At 30.7% G+C, this 21,761-nt stretch overlaps 1 protein-coding gene across 2 annotated transcripts in view; it reads right to left on the bottom strand.

Moving 5' to 3' along the window:
* The window catches only part of Sulf1 (Extracellular sulfatase Sulf1), a 90,553-nt gene that overhangs the window by 2,287 nt on the left and 66,505 nt on the right, over positions 1 to 21,761 (bottom strand). For both annotated transcript variants that reach the window (XM_089171186.1, XM_015317696.2), the window contains 13 exons: positions 17,420 to 17,855; positions 16,766 to 17,005; positions 5,447 to 5,768; positions 5,064 to 5,214; positions 4,773 to 4,948; positions 3,747 to 3,857; positions 3,147 to 3,433; positions 2,653 to 3,003; positions 2,404 to 2,560; positions 2,021 to 2,321; positions 1,630 to 1,812; positions 546 to 1,551; positions 55 to 462 (listed from right to left, as the gene is read on the bottom strand). In XM_089171186.1, coding sequence (XP_089027312.1) covers positions 55 to 462; positions 546 to 1,551; positions 1,630 to 1,812; positions 2,021 to 2,321; positions 2,404 to 2,560; positions 2,653 to 3,003; positions 3,147 to 3,433; positions 3,747 to 3,857; positions 4,773 to 4,948; positions 5,064 to 5,214; positions 5,447 to 5,768; positions 16,766 to 17,005; positions 17,420 to 17,717 — 3,991 coding nt within the window. In that variant the 5' untranslated portion in view covers positions 17,718 to 17,855. The remainder of the gene's footprint in view (positions 1 to 54; positions 463 to 545; positions 1,552 to 1,629; positions 1,813 to 2,020; positions 2,322 to 2,403; positions 2,561 to 2,652; positions 3,004 to 3,146; positions 3,434 to 3,746; positions 3,858 to 4,772; positions 4,949 to 5,063; positions 5,215 to 5,446; positions 5,769 to 16,765; positions 17,006 to 17,419; positions 17,856 to 21,761) is intronic.

Below are 21,761 nucleotides of genomic sequence, written 5' to 3'. Positions count from 1 at the left end.
CATATTAACATATTCGTAAAAAATCATTTTTTTTTTTTTCATGTTTCAACTTACCGATTCTTAAATTGTAAAAAGTGACTAAACCAGTAGTGAATTCGCAATAAAGAAAATTATGCGTAACGTTAATAGTACGAATACACGAGTAGGTATTGTTATTAGCGTTCATGCAAAAACAAAATGGTCCTGCATTCCATAATGGAGCAGTACGCCAATGATCATTGTCATGCTCGAAGCAATTCATTTTTTCAGTCAAACAATCCTTTTCAAGTTTAGCCTTTTTCTTAAGTTTTCGTTCTTTCTTTTTAAGTCGTTCTTCTTTTAAACGTCTCCTTTCCTCTCTAGCTATCTCCTTCTCATCCTTTTTGGAATACGAGTCAGGTTCGCAGTAGCATTTGTGACGTGCTTCTAAAGGACTGTTTAATAATGGTGGTAAACGACCATTGTTATTTGTCGCTGTTATACCTGTTATTTAAAACATATTTTATTTATTTTTTAATAATAATAATAATAATAATAATATATGATTATAGTATACAAAGATATACCTTGCTTATGTTTTCTATCTGGAGTCTCCAATATGGTAACGTCTATTCTAGCTGGTCCCAGAATACCACCTGTTTTGTTCCTTTGTACTTTGGGTATTTTTTTAACAGGAGGGATTGTCGTTGGTACAGTTAATTGTATCGTTGAACTAGCCGTATTAGATTCGCTTTTACTTGGAATCGGATGATTTACCGTGGTAGATACAGTTGGTTTGTAAATTGGTGTACCAAATTCGACGGTACCGATTGAACCTGGTGTCTCAGTTACGAACGATGAAACATGTTGCGATGTTACTTCGGTCGTCGTTAATTTATTATTTACATTGTTATTTCTATAATTATCTTCTTGAGTGTTATCGTGAACACTGGTAAAAACGATTGGAACGTTCGTTGATTTATCTGTTTGATATTGTGATTTTTGATTGAAAGTTACTTCATCTTGAATGGGAGCAACAGTTCCTCCAGTATTTTCATTCGCGTTATGATTCGGTGGAACATCATCGTGAACGCTATTTGTTAACAGAGTATTATTGTTCTTACGATTGTAAGGAATTTTTCTACGTCTTTGTTGTTTATGATCTTCAGTATCTGTAGTATTGTTGGATGATTCTTTGATTTTTTGTCTACGTGGATTTTTTTTGACTTTCGGTAACATAGTGGTCGTTGTGCTGGATAATTCTAAAGTAGATTCTCTTTCATGAGTCGAAAGTTCGGGACGAGTAACGTTATATTTATTATAATTATCTTCCTGAATGGTCGAGTCTTTTTCAATGGTGGTAAACTGAGACGACTTTGAAGAAGTGGATCGATGGGTCGTCGTAGTAGTGGTAACGTTAATCGAATTCGCATGAGGCCCTTTCTCGTGTTTTTTGTGATGCCTACTGGTGTGATTCTTAGAAGTATGATAATGTGGTTTATGAGAAACATGTGGATCCTCCGACTCGGAAGGCTCCTCCTCGTTATCCGGAATAAATACGGGACGTTTGATCATTAAATGTCGACGTATTTCCTTTGGAAATTAATTACAAATTAATATTCAGAATAAATGTATATTAAATGATTATAACAAGATGGAAATTTACCACACCTTTAAAGTTTCTAATTGCATTCTCATCTCTTTTATTTGTTGTTCGATCTTTCGTCTGGACAATCTCCATTCGTTGGGATCCAAATAAATAGCTTCGCTACAATTAACTCCACCTTCGGGTAGCACTGAACACTTAGATGGTAAGGTAACTCGCGGTGAGGTTGAATGACGGGCGTGTGTTTGCTGTGAAATAAAAATAAAAAATAAAATATTCAGACCATCTCGTGGAATCATTAAAATTCCAAATTTCGTGGAATACACTGTAGAAATTTCCGATAAAAAGTGAACAAACAAATCAAAAGTGAAAAAGTTTGTTTAAGATATGAATTAGTAGGAATTCGTTGTAGTAATTCGTAATAGGTAAAAGATACAAAAATGATTAACAACTTACTTTTAAATCATCCAATTCCTCTTCTATACTTTCCATTATTTGTGTAACATGTTCAATCGTATCTTTCTTCGTTGCACTTCTTCTAACTCTTCTATGTCTTTTGATCACATCTTCGACATTTAATCGACCTTTTACGATCTTATCTAAACTAGGATCAAAATCGTTAATCGAGTAACTTGAAATCAAACGATCATCCGATACGTTTTCTTCTTCATTGCTTCTTTGCTCATTATTATTATTATTATCATCATTATCATCATCATTGATCCGCATTACCGAAGTACGATTAAAATAGACATTTCTGAAAGCAACGTTTACCTGCGTTTCATAACGAAAGATCAGGATAATCCAATTACCGTTTGATTTAGCTTCTAATTAGATACCTGAATAAAGTGTCTCCCTCGTGGGAATATTGTCTAAGCGTATGTAAATCTTGTAAAAATTCATCGTCATCTTCTTCATCTATCGCACGTCGATCTCTCATATCATCCAGATCATCTTCCTCCTCCAGTTCATCATCCTCAGATATTTCTCTTTTACCTGCATTCATTTTTTTTTTGTATTTTTTTTTTTTAATTAATTTTTAACATTTTTTATTGAATATTAAATTATATTTGATATATAGAACTGACCTCTTTTCATAAAATATCCACTCGTTTCACCATAAGGATCGAAAGGTCTTCGATCCCTTCCAAACCCGTATCTCGACATATCGTAATCGTTAGTTTCCAATCTCGTATAAATCAATCCTTGAGGTGTGAAACATGCACACTTTTTCGATGTTCTTAGTATAGGTGGTGGTAATGTATATCTACATTTATGTCTTCTCCAACGATGACCATCTCTCTCGCAACGCCACTTTTGACCATGCACGCAATCGGCTTGAGCTTCCGGTCTTGAACATTCGATTGCTAAACGTTCGTGTTTCGAAGCAAATGGCGATTGAACTGGATGAACTCTGTTGTCCAAATGTAAATCCGGAGCTTTCAATTAAACACACAAAGTTTATTAATTAATGTGAAATTAATATTCGAATTTATTGGGCTTATGTTTTTGTTGTATGTAATAAAATCAATTATAATAAATAGTAGAAAAATTATTGTTATAGAATAAAATGTTATTGTACTTGTTTCATCGATAATCGATTCGTCAAAATCATCCTCAGAAATATCTTGATCACTTCCCGTATCATTTTCTAGAAATCGACCGGTTTCAGAATCCTCAGTTTCAGCGATGTCATCAACCTCTTCATTAGGTGAATTATGAGTTTGATGTTTAGTCATCGTCGCGTTTTGTTTCCTCGCTTCTCGTGCTTTTGATTCAGCGATTGATTCTGGGGTCTCACGACGACCCGATGATTCGATTAAAAATGTATCGGGCCATTTTATTTTTGGTCTTCTATTACGTTTATTACTACAAATAAAAAATATTTTTTTTAATAGATTCTCATCTACAATTCAAATTTCTGTTGTGTAAATTTACGGAACAAAGTTTGACATATTCGAGTTGGCCAAGATACAAAATTATTAAGGGGTTTTTTTTTTTTTTATTTATAACACAATTAGATATGAAATATTTCCAAAATGTTGTCATGCAATTTATTTCAATATGAAACAAACTTCAAATTCCACAACACAATTTATCAACCAACCAAAACACATCGCGTAAATTATAATTAAATCATTTATCTATAAAAAAAAAAAAAACAGAATAAAAATTCACTCACTTAAGAAATAGCATTTTGAAAGATCGTCCATCCATTTGGGGTGGTGTTTCAACACCAGCGATGTCCAGGAAAGTTGGCGCCAGATCAATGTTTAAAACTATGTCGTCTACTCTGGAACGTTACATAGAACTTCTATCGCGACTCGATGCTTAAAGGTAGCACTTAGGGGTATTTGCTTTATATACTAAGATCCATTACTCAATCGTAGGAAGAAGAAGAAGAAGAAGAAGAAAAAGAAAGAGAAGATGAACGTGCATTGAATCCGTTTCTCCTCAGTTCCTCTCTCTCTCTTTCTCTTTCTTTTTCTCTCACAGTCAATTTCCACAACGATTAGTTGCAAAAACCGATGGAGATAGGAGTAACACAACGCGACACAAGGAGAATCCGAGAGTCCAACTCGACATGGATTTATACTTCATAGGATGTAAGTATATCTATGTATGTGTATATACATATATATATATATATGTAACAAGTTAAGCGATATTCTTGCTGATGTTACTGCATCTCAACCCAATATGTGTTGTATGTGTATTGGATATTACTATTACTACGATTACTACTACTAACATATACGTATATACAGATACATATATATCAGTCGCGAACCACTTTTCTCATCGCTTGGTTTCACGGTCCAGCAGGATAATTTATAGCGTACCAAGACTCTTTATGGCGGACCGCGAAACCGTAATTCCAGAAGACGTTCCAGACAACGGGCACTTACGTGCAAGTGCTCTATTTATTGCCGTGAAATCTTGCTAAAGGTTTAAGGGAACGAACAGATTGTACTTTTCAATGTATATGTCTATATATATATATATATACAATGTATAGTGTGTGCTTGGCAATCCGATCAACCTAACGAATTACGGAACAAATAGATCTTACGCCTTTAACGATCGACAATCTTGTTCGATGATCAAAATAGGAGAATTTAGATTTTTCTTGTTCATTTTTCAGCTTGTCGTTATCGTTAATAAAATTACAAAGATAAGAATGAAATAATTGCTTGATCTAACTTACACGGATCCAGGTTCTATACCAGGTCCTCTGATGAGGAAAGGTACTCTCACATCGAATTCAAATGGAAAACTTTTGCCTTTGATAAGACCAAATTGTCCCAAATGATAACCGTGATCGGACGTATAAATGATGTAGGTATTATCCAATTCACCCAAGTCTTTTAATTCTTGATAAATCTAACATGATTCAGAAAAATAAGTTTATTTTCTGAAGAATTTTCATTATCATATTACATGTAATTTTTTTCTTTTTTCTTATTTTGTCCACGTGTTTCATATGTAAATTACTCACTCTATCGACCGCTGCGTCGACACTTTGCAAAGTCTGAAGTCTCTTAGTCATCAAGAGATCTGTAAACTGTTTGTGTATAGGCTGCATCTTTTGAGTGACTTGAAGAATCCACTGTTTGTCTGGATTCGGCGCGTAATCGTAAGCCGGCGTACTGCAATAAGAAACAGAAAAATATAAAGAAGATGAAGAAGAAGATGAAAAAGAAGGAGAAAAAAGATCAGTAAAATTGCTAGCACACATACACACACACACACACATAAACGAATGTTTGCAAAATCAGGGTTTCGACCACCCTGTTAAAATTGAACTTCTCGGTGTTGATTTTAAGAAGAAAGATCATTGTATACACACATAAATATATATATGTACGTGTATATACTTACTGATGAGTGGTGACGTTGAAGAAGAGATGAGAAAATTGTGGTGCGGAATCTTCTGGTCCGTGTGGCGCCGGAAAGCTTGCAACCAACATTACCGGTTTACGGGCAAAATTGTGCTTGCTTTGCCGTAGAAACGCAACGCTATCGTTAGCTATTAGATCCGGATAATAGTCCTTGCTATACTCGAAGCCGTGCTTTATCTTCTTCCCGTTCATGTTGACGCTGTAGTTGTAGTATCTCGAGTTCATTATCAGACCACCCCATTCTCGCCAACCCGGCGGTATGTACGAGCCGTTGTACTTGTTCAAATATTTACCGAAGTATCCTGCAACAAGAATAAACGGTGATATATATATATATATATATATAGAGAGAGAGAGAGAGAGAGAAATTTGGTATTAAAGTGAATACATGCGTTAAACAGTGTTAATTAATGTTTCCTATTTATTAGGTCACCGTTTTATCAACATTTTTCAATTAAATATTAATACGAGGTTTTCTACTGTAAATAAATTAATTAATAAATAGAAACATCGAAGAAAAATATTAATTTTAATTATTTGAATAATTATTAATTTTTATTAGAGACAGAAAAATGTTTCTTTACACCTTTGTGATTTTTCTTTATTTTTTCTTTTTTTCTTTTGGTATATTAACAAAAGAAAGGAGTATTTAATTTGGCACTTATTGTTAGTGGCATCGATAAAACTGGCCAAGAGAATAATCATCGACCTCCCACACTTGTCTCTTTCTCTCTCGTTTATTGAATTGAATTATTCATGGCTGAGAAAAGGGAGATCGCTACGAAATAATTAATTCAAACGTAGTACGCGAGGTCGCCTCTTTTGGGTTGCAACGACCGCTCGTATATATTTATTAGGCTTCGTTGTACCTATATAAGCTCTAAAGTATAACGTATGTTCGATTTATGTATCGATACTACGTGTATGTGTGTGTGCGTGTGTGTGTGTGTGTGTGTATGTTTGTGTATTTTTTCTTTTCTTTTTTTTCTTGCAGACAAAATTACACGGGTTGGGGATTTCGGTCGAGACAACTTTTTACAACGACGGAGGGTTGTGAGAGGGTGGTCAATAGGAGGAGGAGGAGGAGGAGGAGGAGGAAAAGGGAGGACCACCTTGGCAGAACGATCGTATTAACTTGTCGTTTTATTTTTAACGATGACATCTCAATATCGATGTTCCCGATCGATCGATGATCCTTCGTCGTCGTATTTTACATCGTAATTTCATTCTTTGCCAATTAATCTTTAAAGAAAGAAAGAGATAGATAGATAGAGAGAGAGAGAAGAGAGAGAGAGAGAGAGAGAGAGAAAAAGGTTTGTAAAAATTCACTTAACAGGATCTCAGGATGATAGACCGGTTTCTTCATGGAATTTGACAATAAAATCAAAATCCTTCGTGTTATAATGGGATTTAATCGAACGATCTCTGAACGTACCACCACCACCACCACTACCACCTGTTGCTTTACAAAACGATAGAGACTCGTGACTAAAATAAAATAAAGAAGTAGGAATGAAATAAAGAAATAAAAATAAAAATCATTTAAAATGATCAAAGAGTGGACGAGAATGCGAAAGATTGAGAGATCCGAATTAAAATGCAAGGATAATTACTCATTCCAAAGTAATAAACAAAAAAACAGATTACAATCTGCGCGAGAGTTTAAAGCCAAATAATTTATCCCTCCCCACTTCCTCCGGTCCCAACAAAAGAGATAAAAAAAATGTAGAAGAAGAAGAAAAGGATGAAGGATGTTGCGAAGGAGCCACGATGTCCTGGCGCCAGTCGCGGGACCAACTCAAAACTTGGAACGAACAAAACGAATAAAATATCCTTTCTCGTATAAAACGACGATGACAACGTTCGAAGGATTATACAAGGATGCGGATGTATTTATATATATATATACATATATCCTCGTGTATGCATATGTAGGTCACTACTGCAGCGAATTTACCAAAAACGAAGCCACGTAAAATAGTTGGTGAATTTCTATTCGAATGATATTTGATCTTTTTGGCAGGGATTATTTATCCTTACAATTCACCAATGCCAAATAGTGTTGAAAAAATCTTCATATTATCATATTTTTATGAAAATTGTTCCAACAAAATGATGTAGATTGTAAAAAGTTATGAGTACCTATGCTTATCCAATAAATAATTTGTTTTTATGTTTGGGTTTCTTTTTTTTTGTAATTAAATTTAAATAAATTTGTTACAGTGTTTTGTAATCAAATATTATCATGGGTCAAATGTACAACTTTATTAATAATGCACTTTTGACTCACAATTTATTTTACAAAATATTGCGTGTTTTATGATTTGTATCTTGAAAAATTTGATTGGGATGAAGGTTTTTTTTTCAATGAGAAGAATAAAATCGGTCAAAGTTTGTTTTAAATCGAGGAGATGTAACGTTTAACCAATCACTTTCAAATAAATCCATTAACTTTCTCTCTTCCTCTTTCTCTTTTTCTCAATACATAAATGCACAATATGTACATGGATCGTTAGCCGAGGCCCCGTTACGCTTTGATCGATTCTTGTTCCTCCTAATGCAACGCGTCGCGCGATAAGAATTTAATTGATATTTACGGCCGGCCCCGGTCGGTGGTGTGGCACGGGTTTATTTTTAGGCTGGCGCTAAATCAGCGCCATGTAAAGTGCACTCACTCTCTTGTGCTACCAATGGTGTAACCGCATAGTGTCAACGACCGGAACGCAAATCCTCCGAGTCGTCGAATTATCACGAGGATTCTTCATCATCGATTCAATCATCATTTTTCATAAATAATTGTTAAATATTTACCATCGTAAATATCATCGAACACAATTCCATTTAATTTTTAATTAAAATTAATTATTATTTATTACACGTCGAACCTGTAATATGTGTGATTTTATTATTTTTTTTACGTATTTATATAATATAATACAATATATATATATATAATTATTTATTTAAATTAAATATTTATATTAAATAATTTACATGTAATAATTAAATTATTATATATTTTATAAATTACAAAAAATGATATTATTAATTATTTATTATAATAAAAAAACAAAATAAATAAAATTCAATTGGATATTACATATATGTATTTATAAAATATAAATTACAAAATAATATTATTATATTATATTTATTATAAAAAAAAAAATAAAATAAAATACAATTTTGCAAGCATAGTCTTCTAAAAATTCTATTGAATATTAAATATAATAAATAATTGTTATTTATGGATTATTTAGTTATTATTGTAACAGTATAATACTGTAAATTTGTCTAACTAATAATTTCTAGTTAATATATATATATATATATATGTAATATGTATATTTATAGGATCAAAAGTTTATATTAGAAGTACTTCGGATTACACGAGGAAGTTCTAAAGGAAGTTGTTTCGTGCAGCAAGAGTATTAACCCGTTTTTCGAGTTCTAAAACGCTCGACGGGGGCTTCTCTCTTCGCCGATCGTTTATACGTTTGCATGCACATGCTTTTAAAACAGGGGCCCTGGTTCCTCAGTTTAAAGTACATCGAGCTCATTCTCGTACTTCGCACGATTTTCAAACGCGTAGGTAGGTACACCATAGTACGCTTCGAAGCACGAAATGTTTAACGATCGGCACGAGTTTTCCTACTATTCTCTTCTCATTCTCATTCTCTTTCTCATTCTCTTACTCTTTCTCTTTTAAACGAATTATGATAGTTTGTGATCATGTAGAACGATGCTGGTGGAACGTGAATAGAAAATATCTTTGAAGTTACTTATAAATAGTTCATTTCATCACTTTATGATTATTTTTTCTTTAACAAAAGTAATTGTAATTATTTAGAAGAACGAAAAGATTTAAATGTTAATTAAATTAATTTTTGTAAAAATAAAAATAATTAAATAGAGAGATATTATATTTTTAATTAAATTTATTTAATATAATTAATATTAAATATTAAATATTATACTAAATAAATGTATAATATTTAACATTTAATTATAAATACATAATTTAATATTATTATTTTATTTTTTATATAAAATATTTAATATTTAAATATTATATTAAATAAATTTAATTAAATTAATATTATAATAAATTATTATAATATAATATTTAATATAATTATAGTATATACAGGGTGAACGGTAACTGGTGGTACAAGCGAAAAGGGGTGATTTTACATGAAAAAATAAATCGAAAATATAGAAGAAACAAATTTTTTTTTAATATATATATATATAATATTAATATTTACCACACATCTATTTTTTACATTTATTTTAATATAATTTATATTCAATGAAATACAATTTCCTAATAAACGTAAGACTACAACTGATAACCAAATACTTCAAATTAATCGATACTCCCCTCTTGTAATAAAATCCCTTAATACAAAAAGTAAAACATTAACAAAACATTGGTTAAAATTATTAAATAAAATTGTTAATATTATTTATAATAATCTTTCGTGTTCATCGTTTCGTTGCAATATACTCGAGACGTTTGGAAGTACACCCTCAAGATAAATCTTATCAGAATGTATAGACACGATTCATAAATTTTCGATCGATGCTAATAAAAATGGTAGGGTAGATAGATAAGTAGGAAGTTAGATAGAAAGGTAGGAAAAGGGTAGGTAGTATAAATACGCTTAGATAATACTATAGGGATGAGAGAATCGGTTCGTCGCGCTTGCCTCTCTCTCTCTATCTCTCTTTCTTTCTCTCTCTCACTCTCTCTTTCTCTCTCGTGCAGGTGAGATTATCTAAATTTAAATCGTGGCTCAGCCTCCGGTGAGCTTGGTGGAGCATTGTTCGGCTCGTCGTTACGCCTTGAGAGGGACTCCGACGCCAGTTTTTTGAGTACACGTGGGATGGTGGTGGTTGTGCCAGTAGTTAGGTAGGTTGGTAAAGCAGAAAGAAAAAGAAGAAGAAGAAGAAGAAGAAGAAGAAGGTGGGCTAGGAGAGAGTGGAGAAAGGGGGGAAGAATGAAACAAAAAACTTACCAAAAAAAAAAAAAAAAAAAAAAAATACAACTCAGACCAAAAAGAGGGAGAGTCGCGAGACGATCGTACGAAAGGGGGACGCACGATACCAACCACTACCATCATCATCATCATCAGAAACAACCACTAATACAAGTACGCACCCGCAACACACGTTGAAAGTAAAAGAGCCGAAAAAGGGTTACAAAAGGGCACCGATAGAGAGACTGCACTGCAGGTGCTCACTCTTTTTCTCCGAGGATCGCTGCATTTTCATCGAGAGTTGTTGCGACCCTCCTCAAGATGTATTCTCTAAGAGAAGACCCTTCTATGATTACTTTCGAACGAGCCAAAGAATTTTATGCAAACTTTTCAACTCTATCTCTCTTTCTCTCTGTCTTTTTCTCTCTCTCTTTCTCTCTTTTTTTTTTTTTTATTTCTTCCTCTTTACTTCTCGTGTTTGGATTTTTAAATCGGTTTCTTCTAAACCGATAAGAAGAATACTTCTAAAGAAATAAGAAAAATGGTTCTTTTTTTCTTTTTCTTTTATTATTACGTTAAAGTTTCTTCCTTTTTTTTGTTTTTTTGTTTTTTGGATGATAAGTTGAACAATATTGTATGCGTAATATATTTTTGTTTATTTGTATTTTACGTTATTTTTTTCTATACTTTCAATTATTACAACATAAAATTATTTATAATAGGTAAAATTTAGATTGAGTAATTATTTAAAAATAGCAAATATTTATAATAGTTAAAAATTATATTTATATTAAAAAGTATATATATTTTATAATATAAAAATATATATATATCTATACTTCTATTAAAATAATAACAATATTATAATATTTTATCAAATATTGATAGGAACCCCAATTTATATAACAAATATATAAAATAATATAAAATTAATCTTACGAAAATGATTGAAATACCAAGTTCACAAAGAAAATGTAAAATAATGAAATTTTGAAGATACTAATATATATTTTATTGGTTTATTATATTTTATTACTTTGTTAGGTGTTAGGTATAGAATTGTATAGCTATAAAGGAAAGAAAGGAAAGGAAATAAAGAAAGGGTCACGAACGTGGCTTAAAAGGTGATACTTGATAAACGTATGCGCGCGTGACAAGATCCTCTCGCAAAGATAGGAAAGAAAATTTGTCGCCTGAACTGTGTGCACCAGTGTCCCACAGTATTCTGGTCAGGGACACCACTTTGGATAAGAGTAGAACAGAGAGAACGATAACGAAGAAACCAGTTCTCTTCTCTTCTCTTCCTTTATCCTTTCCATTTCCTTCATTTCATTTTACCTTTCATTTCCCTTCCCAACACTTCCCTTCCCAACTCTTCTCATCCTTTCGTCATCGATCTCCTTACCTCTACTTTTTTCCTTTAATTTGCTAATCCTTTCTCACTTAAGGTTAGAAGATCATAGAACGAATCTTTGAAAAAGTTTTGTAAATAATTATTATTACATACTACCTAGAACATCCGACAACTCATCATCATCTCATCGTTCATTCGACATTATTAGTTAGCCTAAGCTTGAATATTTAACGAGTACACTTCAAAACGATCTTCATTATTTTCTTTGAAATGATCGAGAAAGAAGATTAATCGACGTTAGAGTAATTAACGATATCAATCTTGCCATGTGGATATTATATACTTTACAAAGTATCTTCAGACGTGTCACATCAATATACATAGACATGTATACATATGTATACGTAATCATACCTTCGAGTTATAATTAACTTTGGTAAGAGATTCTTTTTTCGTGTTCTTTTTCCCCCCCCCCATTTCATTCAAGGACATCTTTCTTTACGTACTTCGAGTTAAAAAAAAAAAACAAAAAAACAAGGGTATCTTCAAAATCGGAATATCATCAATTTTTTTTTTATTATCCTTGACCTATACTCCTTAAATATATATATATATATGTATTACCTATACTTTTGTACTATAATGAGATTGTGAGTAAAACGTTCGTTCAAATGGAACAAGCAAAACATCTGAGCGTTAATTATCCAAGCAACGATTTGAGAGATGTCTGGTACATTCGAGATGAAAAACAGACTGCTGGAATTGTGGAAGATAGAAAGAGGTCTCCGTCGGAGAGGAAATGTTCATGGACGACAAAGTAGAAGAAGATGAAGAAGAAGAAGATGAAGAAGAAGAAGAAGAGAAAGGCTATCTTGTGTGTCTCTTTGCGTTCTGAATTTTGGAAGGACGCCAATCCAATGCCGGATGTGGAGTACAGAGGAAGAAGAAACCTGGCTGAACTTCTTCTCTCTCTCTCTCTCTCTTTTGTTTCTCTCTTGGAAAGAGAGAGCAATGTCCTTTATCCTCTTCTTCAAATTACGAATGTGCTCCGTGTGAGTAATATAAAAAAAAAAAAAAAGAATTATTTATTGGATCAATATTTTTTAATATGTAATTTAAATAAATTATTAATTATTATGTATATATTCTATTATAATTATTTATATTTATAATAAATTATTAAATTATTAATTATTATATATAAAACACTAAGATTGTATTTTAAACACGTATGCATCTATTATTATTATTATATTATAATTTATCTTGATAAAACTTTCAATTCAATCTTGCTACTACTACAATATATTGACCACCCAATTAAAATACTAACAAGTTAACGTTTACATATCAATCAAATAAAAAAAAATAAAATAAAAAAATAAAATAGACCAACTACAAATCAAAGAATACTAACTTTCTTATCTCCCTAAAGAATTGATCTTTCTCTTTCTTTTTCTTTTTATTAAATCCCAATGGAGAATGTTAAAGTTTGAACATATACTACACTCCAGATAATCCAAGCATCTACTATGTCATTGATCATAACATGTCATTTTACTGTTACTATCTTAAATGATTTGATCGATGGATCCACATAAACTTTAAATGAATCGACATAGTATAGAAACTTAGAAAGTAATTATTATAAGAGAAATAATAATATAGAAGTTATTATTATACAAACGTGACATGGAATAACAATACTATCTATTTTAACTAATTCTAATATTTCATTGAAATCATTGAAAATGTATCTCATGGTTGTGATCGTGACCATAAACTGAACTACTGCTACTTCGACTTAGTTTCTTGGTTCAAACACGAAACTAGTACTTTACAGTTCTCTGTATTCTATATCTTCTCTCTCATATAAACTTTGGTATAATGTAATAGAATGAACAAGAGAAAGAGAAAGATAGATAGAAAGATATAAAAGGTCTTCTGGAAAGATATGGCATTGTTCTCAACGTTTGAAGATCGATCGTTTTCAACATTACACGAAAGATTACCTTGGATCCAAACCTTGGACTATCTACTCTAGCGAATGTTTTTTGGACTTTCGTACGAAGAAACGTGCAGGAAGAGGAAGAGGAGGAGACTTCGTCAGAGAGTGGCGAAGATTTGTGGTCTGGCAAGAAGGGATCGTGCAATTGTGGTCGATCGTGCCGGACTAACTCGTCCAACAAGATCGAATCTCGGAGAATTCCGAGGGAATGTGCATCCCCTATATTAGTCTCTTTCTATCTTTCTCTCTCTCTCTCTCTCTCTCTCTCTCTCTCTCTCTCTCTCTCTTATTTCACCAACTGTACTATGAAACGCGAGTTTCTACTCTATGGTATGTACCCATTCTACCCTTCTAAATAACGAAAAGGACATTGAAGGTATCCATAAATCATGGACCAAAGTGATTTTAGATATTGAAATTGATTTTATCCTTAACCAATGGTTTTCTACACACAGTTCAATAATATTTATATTTAACTATAAATAATTTCTATATTTAATTTTTATTTAATAATAAAGCAATCAATTTATATCCAATGTTAAATATTATCTTTTTATTTATTTTGTAACATTTAAATTACATATTTGAAAAGTATTGAGTTTTGAGAAAAATACAATTAGTTTTTAGGATATACAGTAATCAATGTATCCAATGTTAAATAATATCTTTTTATTTTTATTTTGAAAAATACAATTCATTTTTAAGATATACTTCAAACTTTTCAAACTCACCTAGATTTTATAATTAAAATTTATATCACAATTATGTAATCATAAAATATGTTTGATACAATACACGTTGTTGTAATTACTATCAATTTTATGTAAATTTTTATATCAGTTACTTTAATAGCTGCAATTAATTTCTATTCCTTTTATCATAAAACACAGTAATTTTGTTGTTTTTTTTTCTCTTTTTTTTTTTTTTTTGCATTAACGCAATCTCCATTATATCTTCCATACTATTATTATAAATCTTATGAAGAAGAAGAAAAAAGAAAAAAAAAGGAAGGTTTTAACTGGAAATAATTATCTTCCGTTCGCTTTTTATGAAATACAAATAAGATGAGAATTGTAATTGATATCCTAGAGATTTGTGAGTTGTTCACGGCTGACCGAAGTTAACCAAGCCAGCAACAACAACAAGGATGAGAATGAGGAGGAGGAGGAGGAAGAGGAGGAGGAGGTGGTGGTGGAAAAGGCATCGTACAAACGTTAATGCGGAAAATGGGTGATTCGTTACGTGGTTCACTTTCAAGGGCATTATCAATGCTTCCTTAAAGCGAAGCCGAAAGGCTTTCGAAGTTATATCGCTTTAAAACGCCCTATTCAGAACCCCTTTTCTCGGGTAATTGTTTATGTAACAAGGATTTGTCACGGCGAACGCGCAGATTACTTCGAGTTACATACACACTGACACATCACAAAATACACTTATACACCGAATGTGACAGATAAAAGAAAGAAGATGACTTCAGACACGTCTATACATGTGTATATGTATATGTATGTATGTGTATGTATGTAAGTGTGTGTGTGTGTGTGTTAGAGGGAACAAATAGTAACTCTATGACCGCTTACGACCATTAAACGTGAGACCCCATGTCTCGTGTTTTGCCGTAAGAATCCCGCACAAGCTCTTCACGTCAGAAGAAATCTTCTTTGACGTTCCCGCTTGTGTGTTGTAAAACCCTGTGTGCTTAAACTTCGCGTACCTCATCACGATGCTTTTGTTTTTTTTTTTTTTTTTTTTTATTATTTTTCTATTTTCTTTTAAGTAAGTAAGTAAGTAAGTAAGTAAGAAGCACCTGAGAAATCCACCTAGAGAAATTCATTTTCTCTTTTCAACGGTAGAGATGAACGTGCTTTGGTGATAAAGAAAAGGAGAAGAGGGTTCAAGTGGAGAACATTAAGAACGATACAAATTACGCTCGTTATTCCTTTACGTCCGGTGTCAATTAAACTTCTTCTTCTTCTTCTTCTTCTTTTTTTTCTTTCTGTTATTTTTTTTTTCTTTCTTTTTACCACTCTTTATTTCTTTTGTATGAGACTAACAGAAGAGTACACTTAAGAGATTGATTTTAAAAAGAGAAAATTTACTATCAACTTTTATAGACACCTAACACGCTCAGAATGTGCTTCCGATATTAATAAAGTCTACTTTCTATTATATTAACAATTTAATCATATTTTTCTATTAAGTGTATCTTATTTGTATTTTTTTTTTTATTTTTATTTATTATTTTTATTTATATTTATTATTTATTTTTGTATTTTCTATTTTTATTTATTATTTATATTTATGTTTATATTTATTAATTTGTATTTTTTATTTTTATTTATTTATTTTGTATTTATTATTTATATTTATTTATTATTTTGTATTTTTTTATTTATTATTTTATTTTTATAATTTTAGAAAATTATTGTTACAATGATCGAATTGAATTTTTAGATTAATTTTGATCTTTGATTCGAAGAAACAAATTTATTCAATGTTTTTTTTTTTTTTTTTTTTTTTTTTTTAAATAAAAACATAAAATATAACAACCATACGTTGTTTCAATTTCATAGAACTATGACATGAAGAAAATTGCAAATTGCTAATGCAACGATTACTCTACATGTACCTACATCTAAATAACAACAACAAAAACAGCAACCACAAAAAAAAAATCATGTTATTACAAAAAATTATTGATTCATTATATGTATTCGATGTGGTAATTTGTAAGATAGTTTCGTGATATAATGATCGATTGACGATTAAGTTGAAATGTAGACCTTGAAAATTGATCTCATTGAAATGCATGAAAAGTAAGATTGAAGAAGTACTTCACATAAAGAAATAAACAGTAAGAATAATTCTTCATCTCTGTGAATGACGGTAGCGTAAAAAATGAATGAAAGAAAAAAGAAAGAAAGAAAGAGATAGAAATAGAAATCAACAACTCACCGGTACGATATCCAGCGTTGCTCAGGTAAGCGGCGAATGAGTGCGGTTCGTGATCTCGTTGCCACTGGGGGCTACTGCAGTTGTCGTTGTTTGTGAAGACCTCATGATTGTGAACGTAACGGCCGGTCAGTAAGGAACTCCTACTTGGACAACACATGGGAGTGGTCACGTATGCGTGTCTCAGCTCGGCTCCCTCGTCCCTTATTCGCCTTAAGGTCCGTGGCATGAAGTTCAGCGAACCTAAGGGATTTGACCAAGCACGAGATAAAAGGAGATAATAGATGAAAGAAAGAAAAAGAACAACAAACAACAGAATTAGGTATTACATGGCATAAGTCTAATATTTCAAGACAACTTTAAAATCATCTTATTGATCGATATCAAATTTATCTCCAAATTTCATTTACGATATCCCAATTTTTTTTTTAATACGATAGTTGTATCATCAAAGAACATTTTATTACTTCAGGGATTATTTAGTGTTTTTTTTTTTTTATTAAATTGGTGAAATTAAGAGGCGGTCTATATTGATATACGAATAATTAATAATAATTTAATTAACGATAAGTTTATGTAAACCTTAATTAAGTAATATGTAAGATATTTTAGTAATAAGATAAATCAAATTTGTAGTAATGGTAATATTAAACTCACCAAGTTCGACATCTTGATCATCGGTTAGGATCAATACGATATTGGGTTTCCTTTCTCTGGGTTGTTGATATGGTAAATATGGAGAGTTCGATGCTTGACCATTATTATTATTATTATTATTATTGTTATTATTATTATTATTATTATTGTTGTTGTTATTATTGGTGTTATAATTAATTTTGTGCTGAGTGACACGACGTTGTCCAGCAAAGATGTCGTCCGCAGGCCCTTCACTGTCCCTTCGTCTGGCATTGACGCCTAACAGCAGGACGGCCAGAAGCTGAAGTAATATCCTCATGATGCAGTCTGCTGCTACTGCTATTGGTGCTGATGCTGTTGTTGTTGTTGCTGCTGTTGCTGCTGCTGCTGCTGCTGCTATCCGTCGCTTACAGAAAGCTCGTTTCACTGGAGTGTCATATTATCATGGCTGGTACGACTGAAATGAAAATAAGAAGAAAAATCAAAAATAAGGATCACGATCTAACGACGTTGATCGTCTTTCGAAGTCGATAAATGTCTCGTAAAGTTGACCATACGACCATACGACGTCTGGAATTTCTAATTACTGTTCACATTGAATATTTTCAAGATTACACTCACGTACTTAAAACTATTAACAACTTCTCTTACAAATACACGCCTCTGTATTACTTTCAACTTTATTATGTTATTTTCTGTATCGTTTGGATAATACGATAATTGTATCAAAAAGTATTTTATTACTTTAGAGATTATTTATTTAGTTTTTTTTTTTTTTGTAAATTGGGAAAATGAAAGGGGTCTGTGTTTTTTTGGAATTTTGATGAGAAATATTAGTGATATGTGGATTATTACTAATAAAAGAAAATATTTTACTGTGTAGTAGGTTGGGAAGATATTGATATACGAATTATTGCAAATAAAAGAAAATATTTAAATGCGTTAGTTTGGAAAAATATTAATTTACGAATTATTTTAAATAGAAAAAATATTTAAATGCGTTAGTTTGGAAAAATATTAATTTACGAATTATTGCAAATAAAATAAAATATTTTAATGTGTTAGGTTGGAAAGGTATTGGTATACAAATTATTGCAAATAAAAGAAAAATATTTATATGCCTTAGTTTGGAAAAATATTAATATAATAATTATTATTATTATAATTATAAATATTTGAGTATTTTAGGTTGAAAATTTTTTAATTCTATCAAAGAAATCAATTATCTTTCATTACTATTAATTTTTATGTAATTTAATTATATTCACCCATTGTGCTACTATCACCTTCCTTTTTCGTATTGCACATAATTCGATAAATTAATATAAAATAATATGAAAAACAATTTGTTCCCTCGTATAGACAGATCATTAATTTAAAACGTAAATAATAATGATCAAATAAATATAATGTAATTTGATAATAAAATAAATATACACAACTCTTTAGAAGGTCAAATTATCTATACGAATAATCGCTTTCACCAATACTAATTTAAGATGAAAAGATATGATTATATATCCTTTTCCCTCCTCCTCCTCCTCTCTCTCTCTCTCCCTCCCTCTCTCATTCTATTTCTCTCCTTTCTTTTTTCTTGATCATGTAATTCGTTTAAAGCATTTAGCATTTTCTTATCTACATCTCTTCGCACTTAGTTAGAGTCCCATCTTATTAGACGAAAGCCACGAACGCGTTCCCGTTCGCGAATGGAAGAGATAAGATCTCATGCAGTCTCCCGGTGTGGAAGGATCAAAGTTGAAGTAAAAAAAAATAAAAAAAAAACAAAAAGATCGGAAAGGGCTAGCTAGGATGCCCTTACTGGGTCGAGAACACGTCCTCTACCTGTTTCTTTAAAGCTTTCTCGTCGTCTGAGTTAGCCGTATTAGGTATGTCGGTGGTTACCAATGCGCGAGTAGAGAGAAATAAGGATTCTTTCTTCTCTGTTTCTCTTTCTACGTTATACTGAGAAAAAAGAGAAGAACTTTTCATGGATAATACGTGATTCACCTGGCAAAAGGTAAACTTATATACCACATAAGACCTACTACCATGAGAGAAGAGAGACATACCAACTTTGGATCATTTTGCAGACAGTTAAACTTGTGTGCAAAAGATTCAAGAATAGATAGAATGAAAAGAAAATAAGAAAAGAAAAAAAAAGAAAAAATTGAACAAAACAAAAAAGTAAAAGAGGGAGGGATGTGGATCCTGTGATCGAAGTATGAAGGCAGATGGCCTTAAAGACTACGCTAACTCCTCTTATATTGCAGGAAGTGGAATATGGATGCACCGATAGCTGAACCATCGCGAGTAAATTTATGACGTTAACCCGACAGTTCCCACGATCGGTTTCTACTACTTCTTCTTCTTCTTCTTTTTCTTCTTTTTCTTTTTCTTTTTCTTTTTTGTTCTTTTTCTTCTTGTGTATGTTTCATTTCTACTTCTTTTTACTTTTTTCTTTTTGCTTATTTTTTTTTTATTTTTTTTTATTTTTGTTTCTTTCACAATACCGTAGAGAGAAAGAAGTTTATATACAAGGAAAATATATCTCCTTTTCTTGATCCTTACTCGCGTCCATCATAAAACTTGGCGTTTCATTAAATTCACCTTTAAGAGTACCATGCGAAACGAATCTTTTCAATACTTTTTCTTCTTCTTCTTCTTCTTCTGCTTCTTAGTTTTCTTTTCTTGTTTCTTTTTTTCTTTTCTTTTCTTTTTGTTGCATTTTGGATTCTATTTTTCTCTCCTTACGATCTACGTTAAAAATGTAATATCAATTGTTTTTTTTAATCGGTAATAAGTCAAGTTTCGTTAAAGATGATTTCTGATAAACATGTTGGAAATTAACTTCGTTGTATTTCGATTATTACATTTGTAAAATAAAAGTCATGTTTTTTTAATTAGTAATTAGAAAATTTGTTAATTTATTTGATATTGGTGTCAATACTGGTGCATTTTATAATATTTACATAATTGCATATACTTTATTGTTTAATAAAATATTAAATAATTTCTAACAAAATGATAACTTTGGTAATTTGTTTAATAATTTTTTATTTAATAATTTTGTTGTCTTTAAATTTGGATTTTATAATATTTACATATTTGCAAATACTTTATTGTTTAAATAAATATCGATTAATTTCTAACAAAATAACTTTGTTAATTTGTTTAATAATTTTTAATTTAATAATATGTTTAAATTTTTTAATTTAATAATTTTGTTGTCTTTAAATTTGCATTTTATAATATTTACATAATTGCAAATATTTTATTGTTTAATAAAATATCGATTAATTTCTAACAAAATAACTTTGTTAATTTGTTTAATAATTTTTAATTTAATAATTCGTTTAATAATTTTTAATTTAATAATTTTGTTGTCTTTACATTAGTATTTTATAATATTTACATAATTGCAAATACTTTATTGTTTAATAAAATATCAATTAATTTCTAACAAAATGATAACATTTTTAAATTGTAGATACCTAATTGTTTAATAAAATATCAAATAATTCCTGACTTTCCCATAACAAAATAATAACTTTCTTAATTTGAACACTTCAATCATTTTTGTTGTCTTACATTTGTATTTTACAATATTTAAATAATTGCACAAATACTTTATTGTTAAATAAAATATCAAATAATTCCTAACTTAATAATTAATATAACAAAATGATAACTATCTCAATCTGAACAAGTGAATAATTGTTCTTTCTCCTTACATTTCAATTCTTATTGTTAATATAAATGAAGAAAAGAAATTGAATGAAAGACGTGAACGAATGTAAAAAAAAAAAAAAAGGAAAAAAAAAGTGTGAAAGAGAAAGGTACAAAGTTATATGTGGAATTTCATTTCGATCTAGATCGAGATCAAGCAATTTCTCTTCTAGTCACTTTTAATGAAACAATCTCTTTCTCTTTCTCTCTTATTCATACATATCCTTCTTTCTCTATATCACCCCATTACTTCAGATTTTCAATGTGATCTCCCTTCTTAATCCAACATTTCTTACGGTCTTTCATTCACGTCACAAAATTTATACAAAAAGATAAAAACTACTTAAAAAAAAAAAACATACACACACACACACATATTTATATATACAATATATTCAAATTAATATCATTAAAAAAAAAAAAAAAAAAAAAACGACGTGTAACCAATTGCAAATGATTACGAATAATCCCCATACCATAATCCATAAAATGTTGTTGCATTATTATCATAAAAAATTATTCACCCAGTAAAAAGAAAACAATTTGATTGGTAATAAAAATACAAAAAAGAACAAAAAAAAAAACATAAAGAATTCGAGAATACCATAATCACATCGTAGTCATCGTGATTATATAT

Source organism: Polistes dominula, unplaced genomic scaffold (assembly GCF_049000335.1).
Source record: "Polistes dominula isolate Pdom_NZ unplaced genomic scaffold, Pdom_raw_medaka contig_31, whole genome shotgun sequence".
NCBI lineage: Eukaryota > Metazoa > Arthropoda > Insecta > Hymenoptera > Vespidae > Polistes > Polistes dominula.
Note: the sequence above shows the minus strand (reverse complement) of the source record. Positions and strands in the feature narration are given on the sequence as shown.